This window comes from Microchirus variegatus (assembly GCF_963457635.1).
Source record: "Microchirus variegatus genome assembly, chromosome: 4".
NCBI classification, from domain to species: domain Eukaryota; kingdom Metazoa; phylum Chordata; class Actinopteri; order Pleuronectiformes; family Soleidae; genus Microchirus; species Microchirus variegatus.
Window position 1 is genome coordinate 15,052,346 of NC_139805.1, and position 15,590 is coordinate 15,067,935.

General features: G+C 39.5%; 1 protein-coding gene across 1 annotated transcript; it reads left to right on the forward strand.

Moving 5' to 3' along the window:
• Positions 1-6,106: 6,106 nt before the first annotated feature.
• Positions 6,107-9,555, forward strand: mibp (muscle-specific beta 1 integrin binding protein). Its single transcript, XM_083888131.1, has 8 exons — positions 6,107-6,153; positions 7,026-7,116; positions 7,504-7,552; positions 7,823-7,997; positions 8,960-9,031; positions 9,114-9,220; positions 9,315-9,400; positions 9,507-9,555. Exons 1-7 carry the CDS (start codon positions 6,128-6,130, stop codon positions 9,398-9,400), a joined length of 606 nt encoding a protein of 201 aa, XP_083744257.1. The 5' UTR covers positions 6,107-6,127; the 3' UTR covers positions 9,507-9,555.
• The last annotated feature ends 6,035 nt before the right edge of the window (positions 9,556-15,590 follow it).

The following is a 15,590-nucleotide window of genomic DNA, read 5'->3' on the forward strand; positions in this document are numbered from 1 at the left end:
TGTCTGAGCAGGCTGACACCAGCTGGCCTGAGGATACAAGGTCATGGCAATGAAATGCCAATGATAATAGTTGTTGGTTGTGTTAAAAGCAATGATTCGTGACCGTAAGACAGAACGCTTTCACATTTCTTTAGTGTTAAATGCAGTTGTGAAAAATGTCCTCTTTTAATGTTATTACCAAGAGACTTGGTGTCAGTTACATATTGATTCCATTAAATCCACAACTGGATCCACCCATTCATCTTCTACTGCTTTATCCTCCACATGAGGGTCACAGGGGTTGCTGGTGCCAATCCCAGCTGACATAGGGGCTTAAAGGTGGACAGGTCCCCAGTCCATCAGAGGGCTACATAGAGAGAGCGGATTATGCAATTTACCCCATTCCCAAATCTGTATGTTTTGAACTGTGGGGGAAAACCAGAGAACCCGGAGAAAACCGAAGCACACACGGGTAGAACATGCAAACTCCATGCAGAAAGGCCCTTGTTCTTGCGAGCCAAACATTTCTGCCGGCCCGCAATTAATTACAGTTGATAGTTTTAATCCAGGAGCTACTAAGCTTGTTAAATGTTTATTGGACATTACTGGATACAAACCAATAAGTGTAAACTATAGAACTACAATCTGGTCATTAAAATTATGACAAATGGGATTTCTTTCTGTTTTTTTTCCTTTGGCGGCCCTCAGTCCAATGTTGGGTTCCTAAATTGGCCCTCAGGTATCAAAACTTTGAGAACCTGTGCACTACACCAACCGTTAATTCACAAATTAGATACGAAGGACATCTCGTAAAGTGTCAGCTGTGTCAGCCGTTTTTGAGTCACTGTTGCTCTTTCAGTCACTGGATATTTTCTTCTTTCACAGACGTCTGGTCTGTAAACCCTGGAGATGGTTGTGCTTTGAAATCCCAGTAAATCAGCAGTTCATGAAATACTCAGGTCAACAACCATGCCATGGTCAAAGTCACTTAAGCCACTTTTCTTTGAACTTCAGCAGGTTATCTATATATGTTAATAAGCAGTTGAACAGGTGTACCTAATAAAGTGGCCGGTAGTTAAACATCATTTTCTTACTTTGACTCTAATTTTAATGTTTTTATTTAACTTTATCCACTAGAGCAACATTCTAATAGTGCCACTTTGTTGTAATCGTCCACAATATTTCCCTTCTCTTGGTGCAGGATGTGACAGAAGACTGGAGCATGACATCTCTGATATATATCCCTATAAGAAGCAGACGACCATCACTACTGACCATCACACGTCTACGTGTACTCCCTGGTTTAATCAACTGAAGATCACCGTTATCGTTTTTCCAGTCAAAATGGTGAATGATCCATCTCTCTCTCTCTCTCTCTCCGTCCGCTCTGTCTGGAACTTTTGTCGTTCGTTCTTCCAGAGAGCTTCAGACATCACAGGTTTAAAGATTGATTAGAGAAGATGCTGTGCTGCGTTGAACTGTTTCTTAGTGGAAACTGTTGCTGAGCACATTCTGTTCATTACCTTGCTGTGTGTGTGTGTATGTGTGTGTGTGTGTGCGCGGCACTGTGACCTTTTGACCTGACGTCATAACGTGATCCACATCATCATGAGGAGGAGGATAAGGAGGAGGAGGCTCTGTCAGGACCCGACATGGACATAAATGATCATTCTACAATTAGAACAGAAGAAAAGGAAGATGACACACGTTTTGGTTTAAAAATTCTACAGCTTGTCATTGATGCAAACGTAGATGTAGGTCCAGTTTTTAACAACATTTATGACCCGACAAGAGGGACGTGTGATAGAAGTATATACAGTATATATATAATGGTGGTCTGAACTGATCAGATGCCTTCGTCTCTATTATTGCATTTGATTTGCCGTATCCTGAGTCATTTTCAAATGCTGTCTTTTGCTGTATGAACAATTGTTCCTCTTGTGCTTCCATCTTCACTGTAGCTTGTGTCATCACGTGCTGAGAAGCAAACAAAACAAAAACCTGAGACGTGAACATCTAAAAGAATCACATGGCGCGACACAAGCTATTTTGTCAATGTGTCATGAACTAGCGTCCACACAAACAGATGTCACACATCACGATGATGTGTTTTGAATAGTGAAGCATCTCATTAAAAATACTTTCTATATGTGTGAAAATCAGAGATAAAATCTAATGAATAATGTGTGACATCTATAGGAAAGTGACACATTTGATTTTCAAGCTCTAAAATGTAGTGCATATTTTAAAGAGAGAGTGTTTCTTGTTATATTTTTTGATTATTAAGGGTGAGCTGAGCTGTATTATACGTCTGATTTTGTCATCTTTTTTTTTTATTATTTTTGCCGGAAAGTTTTTTTTAACCACTGACCATATCAACTCTAATAGAAAGGGCCCATACTAAGAGATTCTGATAAACCTAAGCTGAGTCTCATTTTGAAATGTAAATGTTTTGTTTGCATGCATATAGCTTCTAGGGGACAGAGCGTCCTTTATTTTTGTCATTGACTTATTGTAGCAGCAGAGATATTTTATTTTTGTAAAGAACTGCACACTGTGTTGCCTGTTACCTGTTTTATTCTTGCACTGTCGTCCCATAATGTTGTATGTGTTACGTTTAGGAGGTGATGAGTCTTCTTGTAGAGGAGAATGACTGTCGTGTAGTTTATAGCTGTTGTAGTACAGCATGCATCTTTCATATAGGACAAACCAAACATCGTCTTTTTTCCTCAAGTTGTGATGTTTCTCTTGTTTTGTTGCCTTTTCATTGTGGGAACGATACTTTGACGTCATATAACAGAACAGTTACATCAGACATTGTCATAGCGAGGGCTGCTCTGTCATTTTTTATTTGTTGTTGTTTGATTGGCTGAACTGAGTGCCTATTTTTGAACCAAATGTTGAAGAGAAATCCATGAAAAACTGAAGGAATGTGAAATGTAGCCTTTATGTCTTTTAGTTATTAGGATTTCATGGTTCAGTCTGTCAAGTTATAGCCATTGTCAATGGCAAAGTTTGCATACAACTGAGGGGAACTTCCCGAAATTAAAATCTGAATTCCTCATTATTAAAGCACAATATGTAGATTATTACTAATTGTCTGCCTACCATTTCTCTGCTGTGAAACATTTGCTCAGATTCAAGTGGTGTTAGTGATGCTTATTCTGTTACCATGATTGATTCTTCCATGTAAATAAAAGTGAATAAACCATTCCCTCTGAGTTCAGTTATGGCATCTGTTTTCATATTTCTAGTCCAAGTCTAGTCCAAGATTTAAAATCATCACTAATTCTAAAATATAATAAAATCAAAGTAGCCAAGTTTGCAGTAACAAGACACACCTTTTTATCTGCTGTTGATTTATGGTTCTTTCAGAACAAACAATGGACATAAGGACATTACAGCCTTTTAATGATATACTGCATTACTCAGATGATAAAGTTAAACGACATGCAGGTGTCGACTGCACGTCTTACACAAAGACTTTTTCTTTTCATGGCTCATAAATCGTAAAAGTCAAGCAGTAAAAAAAACAACATTTTCCTAAGTCCATTTCCTCCAGACGTCCTCCAAACCTGCTACCATGTTATATTTATTGAATACAACGGTCTGAATCTTTCCTTGAATTTTATTTCCCCCATTTCAAGAAAAAAGAAAATGAAAGGGTCTTTATTGTCATTATAATGTTGCACAACGAAATTGCATGGTTGCACGGAGGGTTGATCAGAGCCGCTACGACCAATGAACCTAACCTGACTGCATACATGGTTTGAGGAAAGCCCAAAAGACACAGACATGACCAGGAAACACACCCAGATCTGGCTTTGCCAGGTTTTTACGTGTGTAAAAGGACCAAAGGCCAAAGTGTAACAAACCACTCCCTTTCCAAAGTGTGTTAGGAAACTACGGTGGCCATCACAGACTAAAAAAAGGATGTCACTACTCCCTCCTCTCTTCACCATCACCACCCTCACCTCCTTGACCTGGTTTTTGAGGGCGGACTAAGCTCCCACATACTTCTGTCTGTGACGGTGTGAGGCAGCCTCCATACATATTATATAAGTTGATATTAAATATTCTTATTCTAAAGCTAGAACACATATACATACTTATGGATATATTCAATGTCGACTAATCAATCCCACTAAATGTTTTAGTGTAACTAAATGAATGAGGACATGATCAGTTCCTACAACAAAGTGAACAAATGACATACAGTCATCTGTGTTATCAATTTCCACAAAAATCCACATCTTTTTAAGTTGCTGCCCTGACTTTTATTTGAGTTAAAAGTGGCCTCTAAAGCATGGTTTTATAAAGGAAAGTATACACATACGTGCTTGAGGACAAGCCTCTGTTACCTTATGGCTGCCTTGTTACACGATGCCAAAAATGCCCAAAGCTTAAGAGCTGTGACGGTTGTTTAACGTCAGGATGCACAAAGCCACTGCCACTCAAAACGTCGCTGTCCTTTTTTGGAACAAGACTTGAAGTCTTGTGACTTCAGCCGATATAAGATTGTCGGCCGTCAGCCCTCTCACACTTCTCTCTTACAAACTAATGCTGACGGAGAGACCCAGACTATTGACCTCTGACGTCTGTGACGGGATTCACATTGCACAGTCACACACACACACACAAATAGAACATCCATGCCACCCACCCACACACACACATAGCACATTAATATATTGTGCTGTGCTTGTTATAACTCCAACTGTGTGAAATGCAGTATGACCAGTTTAACATCACAGACATTGTTAGAAATTGCCAGAAAAGTAATTATTTAATCAAGCAATCGATTATTCTCTCTTTTCAGTTTGTTAAATTTTAAAAGCTAATAAATAATAAAATCATTATTATTTATTTATATAATATATATACAATATACTCTGTTTACTTTACAGATATATATATAACCGTGTGGGACTGTTGTACAGGATAGTTGTACTTTAACTGCAAAACACACATAGTGTGCGCATATAAAATTAAGTATAACTGCACTGAGAAAGAGAATGATGTCTCTCTTCAATTCTTTCTCTGTCAACTTTTCACCAGCTACAGTCACAGTTTAAAGGGTTAATAATAATGAAAATTGATGATAATACGCAGGCAGGCATTGTATCATATCATATCATAGCAACGTTATCATAAATAAATGATATATAATTTAATTTGGTCAAGGTAAAGACAGATGGATTTTCCAGTATGATATAAGCTAAACCTTTATCATTAGTCCCACAAATAAATATAAATGATTCTATTCTATTCAGTTCTATATTGTATATCAAGCCCCTCTTGGATCAGAAACACATAGAAATACTCCCTCAATGTTCCAGGTTGTGAATGGTGATGTGTGTATTTAACAGTAACATCATGGTCAAAATACCTTTTTACACCAGGTTCTAACAGACATGTGCACTCACCCACACATTGCTAGATATTTTCCATATCTACCTTATCCCATAATCTCTCATAGCTGTCAAAGGTATCAAGGGTCCATGGTCCCCTTTATCTAAAAACACCAAAGGTCTAAAAAGCCACGTTTCTTTCCTTTTACTCAAAGGCTCAAGGCCAACGGTTAACGACTTTAACTGTTCACATAATCTGTAAGTAATCCTGCATTAATCAGGTTTAACTCACTCCAAACTAAATTAACTAAATAGTGGCTCCTACAAATATTATTTTCTCAAAAGTAGTAGTTATTATTATTATGGTCATGTCTCATGTGTCTCTCGATCATCATCAGTGGTAGTTTTCCACAGCACCTGGATCATCATCATCATCATCATCAGCTGCACAACATTCACGGCCTGTGATTGGCTGTCGACCAAAACTCTTCGCGGCCCCTGATTGGTTCCCGCGTGGAGGCACGTACTAGTGGAAAAAAAAGAAAAAACTAGCGCGAGGACGTCCCGTGCCCGCGTGCTTGCTGACGTCATGCGACGCAGCGTGAGTATAAATGACTGTGACACAGACACGAGCTTCATGAGAGAGACGCTGTGTTGTAGTCCAGCCACGACTGAAACTTCTACACTTGTGTGAAGAGTTTAATCTGTGGGATTTTTTTAATCTTCACTTTTGGTCAAGACTTCTCTTCTCAAGGGGTTACTTAAGAAAAGTGGCGCGCGCCAGAAGAGACGAAAACATGAGATACATTATAGGAATCGGCGGGTAAGTGTGTTTTTATTTTTAAAACTATATCAAGCTATATACAACTTAAAATGTTTTTTTTCAGTGTTTGTAAACGTATTTAATTGTTCCAAATATGACAGTGTCACAGTTAATATGGGACATATTACTTTATATCCGGTCTTTACAATTATTCGGGGGTATAAACCGTGTCCTGTAGTTACGTCTGTGTCAAACTAGTAGTTGAATTTAAGAAGTTAATACAAATAATGTGTAGGTTTTTGTTTGCTAGTTACTACTGTGTGTGCACGTGCCTTATCTCCTGCCCGCCACTACGTTAATCTGTAAAGACTCTTTATGGTCACACACAAAGTCCGCTGTGACAGTCTGTCGTCATAAATCGAGCGGGACATTTGAAAATTCACCGCGAGATTTAGCGCAAATGTGGAGGGAGAGTTCACGTTAACGCTGCCTCCAACTCCACACACACTTATGTTCACGTCAGCCTTTATTTATGTGCTTTATAATCAGCAGTGAATAAAGACACGTTTGTTACGTTCACTTTAGAACGTATTGATGTATTCTCAAAGAGCAGCAACGTGGTCTAGAAAAACTGGTTTATTATCACAGTTGACCTCACTCAATTTTAGAGTCAATTTAATTCAAATAAGGACCAAATATATTCTTTTATTTTTATTGACATTTAAACGTCAGACTTAAATACACTGATTAGTGTAACATTTGGCCTTTCACTGTGGAACAAAACTAATGTTTATCATCGACTAATATGAAACACTTTACTGTGATTATGTTGATCTGCACACATGAAAAAATAATGTTTCATGTCTTGTGAAGGAAATGATCAGAATATTTCATAAAGTTAAGTAATGGTGTCTTTTTTTGTTTGTTTTCAGGATCACAAATGGTGGGAAAACCACCCTGACAAATAAATTGATCAAGACGTTACCCAACTGCTGTGTTGTGCACCAAGATGACTTTTTCAAGGTGAGTTTTAGTTGATATGTAGTAGGGTTTTATTCTTGTCGCAGCTTCCCTGCCTTTCCCTTTCTCTTTTATTGTTGCATGTAAGGCGAAGTAGTGAATGCTGCCATTTCACACCCTAGCTCTGTGCTTTAGATATGGAAATAGGTTGTGCTTGCTTTAAAAAGTCTCTCTTGATGTCTATATTATCTTTGCATGGCTTCATGCTGGACCCCTCCTTACTTCTCCTGTCTCTAATTTGCCTTTGAATGCTTGCTTTTGTTTTGCTCTGTAAACCCTTTCCTATACCCCTGTGTTTGTGTTTGGCCTTGCTCGGGCATGTGAGTGGGATCTGCAAGTGTTCAGAGCTGTGAGGTTGCAGCAATGTTTTATTGCTCACTGTTATTTCAGAAACCCGATCAGATAGAAGTCGGGGAGGACGGCTTTAAGCAATGGGATGGTAAGACTTCACTGAAGACTACCAGTGACTCATCGTTGCGCTTCATTCACATTCATATCTATTTTTAATATGAAAATATACCCTAGTCTCTTTGACTCTACACACAGATTAGTCATTTAACATTCCCACCATACAACACGTAGCTGATAATAACCTCCAGAAACCTGGAGGAAACAAACCCTTTCCAAATATTTTACAGTCTTTGTTTGTCGTTCTTCTCATTTTCTATCTTTTCTGTCATATCTCTGTTCTGTCAACCGTGCTCCACAGTGATTACATCTTTGGACATGGAGGCAATGACCAACACGGTGAAAGCCTGGATCGAGAACCCAGTGAAGTTTGCCCGTTCCCATGGTGTCGCTCTGTCTCCTGCCTCTGACCTGGCCACCACTGATGAGCAGATCCACATCCTGATCGTGGAGGGATTCCTGCTCTACAACTACCAGTGAGTTCATTTAATTAAAGGTTGAACAAAGACAAGAAAGCTAGTGTTTTTGTACAGTTGAATCCCAGTTTAAATGGGTTTTCATTGGCACTCACTGAGAGGTCCAATGATTCTGCAATGCAAGCAGGGTTTAATCCATATCAGTAATGTAAGGCCTGAGAGAAGACTAATTCCTCCTTTGAACGCTCTATTTTGCCAGAGATGCACTATTTTTTTGCTCAACAGTACAAAATGCATTCATCCTCCAGCCATTATGCACATGTACACATTCATGTTTGTAGCAAAGCTATAAGATAATCCTTTATTTGTCGCAGAAGGGGACATTTGCAGCGTTAAAGCAGCATAGAATCACAACAATGTAGAAATAAGATAAGGAGGAAAAATACTATTAAATATGTGCAAGATGACAAATTAATTAAGGTTAACGATAACATAATAGTAAGTAAACTGCACTCGGGTAAGACTTAGTAGTATTGCACAGGGAATGAGGTGTTGGTGTTTACAGATTAAAAAATCCTGGGTATAACTGCTAATTTTACCATGATAGAAGCTGCTAATAAATGTGGTTTGTTTCTCTGCACAACTTTAGTTTGCAGCTTTTTCAATAAGCGAGCACATGCCACAATATAATTCCACTTAGGTGTCAAAGGTTATGCAAAAATATTTGACGTGTCGTGTACCATTTTTACTAGCTCACCGCTGTTGCATATACATGGACTCATCCATCTCGTGTTAGGCAGGTCCTGCTCTTGCAGAGATAAGGTGTTCATAAGAAAGAGGCTCTCTGAAGTGTCCTCAAAGCACCTTGCTGGGTCATTTGATACTGATGCTAGGGCTGAGTGTCAGGCGTGCTGCAGACGTGTAGATAAGACGGCTTCATAACATGCTTCTTTTACTCCCGTCTTGTTGAAGATGGTACTTGTCATCACCTGTGACATGTTGTTTTTGTCCCCCCCCCGTAGGCCCCTTCTGGAGGTTTTTGACAAGTGCTATTACATCTCGATTCCCTATGAGGAGTGCAAAAGAAGGAGAAGGTGAGTTAATTGTCACCACAAGTGTTGCTCTTATTATCACTGTTCCTGTTTTTGTTTATGTTTACATTTATCTTGTCTTTAGTACAAGACAATACACTGTCCCCGACCCTCCCGGCCTGTTTGATGGCCATGTGTGGCCCATGTACCTGAAGCACAGGAGAGAGATGGAGACCAGTGGCTTGAATATCAGTATGTTATTTCCTCTTCTTGATCATCTATTGATGTTTTTATTTGGTACATGCAATCTGATTTTTAGTAAGATTACTTTCTGTGTGTGTTGCAGAGTACCTGGATGGTTTGAAAACCAAAGAGGAGATTTACAATCAAGCGTATGAGGACATTCAGAACAACCTGCTTAACTGTTTATAGGTGAGAAGTCGCTCACTGAAATTGTTAATAGAATAAACGCCATCTTGTTCTTAAAGGGTTTAATTGCACAACCACGTCTGACACGGTTTTCTTCTGTTTCTTGCAGCAGTAGGACTCCTCTCCATTCCTGTACATAATTTGTAAATAGTGCCAAGGATTCATTTTTTTAATGTTTTTTTTTATTCTTTTTTCTTTTTGTATATAGAACAGAACAATGTTAACTTATCATTGTCGTTTTTATCATCTTCAGATGATCAATATTTGTTTGTTTTTTGTTATAAGGTGATTGTACTGATTTATGCGACTGTTGCTATAAACCACTGACTTGTTCTGGACCATTTGTCTTTTGATAGTACTCTCATTCAGTCATACAAATAAATGTATTTGTTGCTGTTTTGTTGAAGCAGCACATGAAACATAGTGTTTTTGTCACTTTATATAAAGTGTTTGCTGCAAATGTGAAGGTGTAAGATTCTGTTATGAAGGTTATAAAGAGTTGGGCCACACTTGGATTTTCTGCCCTGCTGAAATGGCAGTTGTTGATTCATGTAATTTTACAACCAGCCGAAAAAAACAATATATATTAATATATCTCTATGGAAATATCCACACAACAGTAAATCTGCCTTCAAATTACATTACTGTTTGGACTGGAGCAATGTATTCTCAACCTGGCTGTGACAACTTTTAACACTTGATAAGTCACTAAAATATTGCATATATTACGTTTTCAGTCATTTTGGTTTAATTTATTTGAGAACATAAACAGCCACAAGTCAAAAAATATATAGAACCTTTTGTTAAAGATGTAATAAAAATTAGTTCATTTTGATGTTAGTTTAGATAAATGGTGCTTGTTACATCCAGTATTTGCACATTTTGCAAGTCAAATTTAGAAACTGACCCCTTGGAGATGTTTGTTGCAGGGATTTTCACCTGTAGCTCTGAAATACATGCTCTCACGTGCATCAAGCAGATGCCTGAGTCGTTCTTAGACTAACCACAGGATTTAGAGTATGTGAGGCACGTGCTGGTATCACTATGTTCCTACACAAAAATAGGCCACTATAACTTGTCACTTCCCCCTTAGAGAATAACTTCCTATTACAGAACAGACTGAACTTCAGCTCGGCATACCACGCAACACCTAAATATAGATCAGAGCAGGTAGATGCATATATTGTAGGGGTCGGTATTTTCCAACCTGAGTGGATGAAAGTGGAGTATTTACTCTTTAATTAAAGGAACAAAGGGGTCTTTACATGCCACAGTCAAGGATCAAGTGTCTTTGCTTAGTTGATGGCCTTGATCCTCTTGGGTGTGACTGCTCGTGTATGTTCGGGGTTGTTTTAGAGACCCAGTTTAGGGTGACTTATTTATATGTGTGTATATATACATATGCTGGAGATCAAAATTAAAAGAACAATTAATGAATACTTCAGTCTTTTACAAAAAAAAAAATAACCAAGGCCCTTCAACAACAAAACGTTGCACAGAACACCATGCTCAAAATTAGAGAACAGCAATGACTAGCGCAGAGAAGAATCACAACAACATTTTCTGAAGGTTGCAACAGTCAACAATTAACAGGAAGTGTACAGGCCTTTGTTTTGCATGACTTCAGCACATGCTGGCCATTTCATTATTTCAAGTCTTCAGTTTCCAGGGACTGCTTGACCTATTTTGCTGTGTGACAGGGGGGCATTGTCCTGCATAAAAATTGTTGGCTGATTGGGTGATGAATGGAGGAAAGGAACCACTCTTTGTTGTCGAAGAAGGTTCTGATAAACATTTGCATTCACTCTGCCATGTAGCTGTATAAGACACATTATCCTGTCCTCTCTTGCATTTGACTTTCGTGGACGACCAGGTTTCTAATTTTGATCCAGTGTATACAAACTGGAGACGTGACCGCCTCACTGTTCCCATGTTTTGTTGACACACAGCAACTCCCAGATTTTCTGTGTGTGTGTGTGTGTGTGTCTCCCAGCTGCAGACCACTCTGTCTCACACGCTGTGTTCAGAAATGCTGCCCTGGATGAGAACATTGTTACATTTGCTATAAAAGCGAGACTGCAGGTTTTACCAACTAAACTGAACCTGTCCATCTGGTTTCCAGGAAGTCATGCTCCTTACTGTATACACCATGGCAGTGAACAAATAGCTGAAACCATGTCTCACATCTTAAATGGTTGCCATGTTTACAGAGGGCTCTACATATGTAGGCATGACAGAATTGTAGATTTGATATCAGCAGATATCTCTTCTATCTTCAGGTCTTCCATCATGCTGTATAAACATTCTACTGTGAAGCCGAGTATGTTCAGCCTCTGTAATGATGTCTCAATGTTCTCTCATGTAACAGCTAATACTCCTGATGTTGTTGTTGTTAATGAAAATCATAGAGAGGTGCTCATTCTGGAGGTCGGCTGTACCTTTGATTACAGCCTAGAGGAGGCCTTTCTGACCAAAGTGCTGAAATATCAGCAGCTGAAGCAGACCATCTCTCAGCTAGGCTACAGGTGTAAACTTCTAGTCTTTATATTTGGTAGTCTGGGGCATGCGCATAAGTTGGTTGTGAGGGGCCTTCAGATGGCCGGCCTCCCTAAAAGAAGAGCTAAACAGTTGGCCAGGTACTGCTCAGTCTCAGTTATTATTGGTAGCCGTTCAATCTGGAGGAGACGTTGTTTTTTGTATCCTTAAATGTCTGTTTTCTATCTGACCTGTAGGTCATTTTGTATGTAACTGCGTTCAGCTGCCCAGGCGTTTTGTGTCTGACCGTCTTCCATTGTCAACTGCACTGGCAGTGTTTATGTCCCTTGTGCAAGAACCCTTGTACTTCTTTATATGTGGGCATAAATAAATATTTAAAGTGTGTGTGTGTGTGTGTGTGTGTGTGTGTGTGTGTGTGTGTGTGTGTGTGTGTGTGTGTGTGTGTGTGTGTGTGTGTGTGTGTGTGTGTGTGTGTGTGTGTGTGTGTGTGTGTGTGTGTGTGTGTCTCATCAGCTGCAGGTACTTGTAATGTGTCACATGCGTGTCATGTGGAAATGGAGAGTCAAGGTGAAGGTTGTGACGGCCTAACAGACAGACGTCGACGAAACCGCACAGTGGACTGGACTCTGGTGCTAAAAATGACAGCTGTGTGTGTGAGGAAGATTGTGCAACCACACATGTGCAAGCAAAAATGAGAACACCCCTAATAAAATTAATAATAATATTCTATTTAGATATTTAAACAAATGTATTCCCAAAAGCAGTTTTAGTGCATGCTAATATAGTATATTTTACATGAACTAATGACTGTTGTACTGTATGCATACAGGCCACTGTGCAGTCCAAATACAATTTATTGCCCACTTGGAAGAAGTCTCCTTCAGTGTTGCTTCATATGAACTTGTCTTTGCACATTTCACATTCACGTTCATTATCAGTTGGAGAGTAAGAGGAGGCAGGGGGGGGAAATGTTTTTAAGAATAAAAACAGGGTCAATGACATGTCTCACTGTCGCGTTATCTTTGATTACTCTACCAATGAGGTCAAGGTTGTCAGTCGTCCAGGTCGTAGTAATCTCAAGTGGAACAGGCAGATCTCCAAAAGTCCTTGAATCACTTACTTTGCCGCAGATTCAATAACTTTTTGGAGAACTGTGACATGGATTAATGGTCAGTCTGTCACCTCTCTTACAAAAAGGCTTCATTATCTGGCCTTTGAACAGCAACCGTTTTTACATATTCTGGCAGGAAAAGCACATACGTTCCTGATTACATTAACAGTGACTCTGTTAATTTAATCTAAGTCAGGACAGTATCACAGTCTGTACTCAGTAAACTGAGGAAGCCAAATTGAATTCAACCATTTGATTATTCACACCTGTGATTTTCCTGCTGTGACACATTCTGTGTAAGTAAACCTGGAGAGTGACTTTTCCTCCACTTTCTTCTCCTCGTTTCTAGGTTAATCTGATAACTATCACCGACTATGAAAGCCTGCCAGAGCCTGAGAGGCGGAGGCTTTAAATTATACTGTGTGTGTCACAGAGTTATTGGACGAGAGAATGATAAGCATCCAGTTTCAGCCCGCCTGATTCAAAAAGACCTCAACCCTGTGATTGTGTCCCACGACGTACACACACTGCAGTCACATTCCACTCCTGTGTCTCACACTCACTCAGGGATTTACCCTCACTCATTGTTGAGAGGCTCCGAGTGCTGTGTACCCACGGTGTGTGGGTATATTTGGAGATTGGGGTGAGGCGGGGGCAGGCTTGTAGGGCAGGAGAAGGGTTTATACAGTCGAACTGCCTGTGATCATCAGTGCGGTGACCGTCGTTGTTACAATGCACTCTAAATTGGCACCGTGTCACTGGCTGCAAGTGTGACAGCACATCCAATACAGTAGCAGTGGCTGTGAGGAAGCACGGGACGCCCTGTCACCTAGTTCAGGGCAGCTGACGACCAATAAATGGTAATCCTACCAGACGTATAACAGCATGTGCCGTGTGTAAACTGGCTCGTCACACATTCTGTTTATTGGATGCTTTCTGTAACCTTCAGGCATCAGGAACCATGCCATTTCTGACATGTAGCTCTATAATCACTGGCACTTTTTTACCCTGTGTTTACATCTTCTTAATGCTGTGTTTTTACAGTGTTTTAAGTCTCATGTTCGTAGGTCTATATTTTAGTGAATTTTCTTTACCTTGGGATAAACCCCAATAGGCAGCAAAACAATACAAGATGTAAAAACCACCAAACCACAAATGACCCACAGTGGCCCATGTGGTTCATATATGAGTTTAAAATGTTCCCCTATTATTTAATTTAATTTGAAAATGACCCCATGTCAGGTGCCCTCCTGGATTTCATGCAGGAGTAGAGTGAATGACCCCAACGTGGGCAACATTTACATAAGAACTCTCAGTCCAGCTTTAGAGTCTATACTATGTGGTGTAGTTTATAAACCCGCTGTGTCCACGGGTGATCTGTGCTCTGTCCAGTTGTGTGAAGGTTAGGACACAAGATAACCGAGCAGGTACATGCTTGGAATGTATCCATTCTGTTATTGGAACAGAACAAACAGAACAACGGCTTCTTCATTGCTCCTAAATACTGAATGTTCAAAGTGGCTTATATTTATGGTCTACAGGAGTGGAGGGCGGCGTAAATTGAAAGGGCACCTACAGTGTGCACTGGTGGGGCAGGCACCACTAGTATATCATCTGCACATTCTCACACCACTGTGCATTTTCTATACAGCACTGGATATGATTTCCTCTAAGTGCACCCTTTTTGATTGGAAGGACACCCCATAGGAAAGAAAGCTGCAAAGGGCATCTTACAGAGCACTGCATCAATTTTATCCACAATTTTTGATTTCACATTTTGCTTTAGAGGCCACAAATGAATGGCAGCCTGCCTTCCCCATGCGTTATGAATCTAGAGGACACTTTTAGGGAGTTATGTCGAGTATGATTTCAATACATGGCTTTACATCGTTTAAGGAAGTTGGACGTTAACCAAGATTAATGAACACGTGTTTGTTTGAATTATATGAAATATATTAGTATTCATAAAACCACAACGTTCTCTTTCTCAGAGCAGGTTGTGCCGTACAGTGCACCAGTGTCATAAGTCATAAGACTTTTAAATAGTTTTGACTAAGGAGAGCACTCACGGTCTGTGGGGATTCACTGCCATCTTGTGGTGATGAGGGGGAAGTGTCACAACAACAGCACTTAAAACTCCAGTGACTACATGTTCATACCATAAAGTGAACTAATAATCACCTAGAGAGAAAACACTGGCAGTAGACAAAGTAAAAAAAAAAATGTCAAAACAACAAATAATAACCAAATAGTAAACATTTGCATGACAGGATTACAAATCTAGAAAGTTGCTGTTATTAAAATAGTTTAATTACTGATGTCAGTGTTGAAAACTGAGCGAAATCAGCCTTTAATTGTCTACATATTTAATCAAGAAGTGATGCTACATATAAGCCACATTATATAAATGTATTTCCAAAGGGACCTGGTCAGAGGGTAAAATACATATTATTGATCTGTGCACGTTCAGATTATATAAAATCAAAAGTGTAATATGTGTAATACGCTAATATGATTCTACAATGAAAACTGTGACCGCGCTGCGTGTCCTGGGCGTGGATTTACTCCCACATGCCAGCGTAGAAG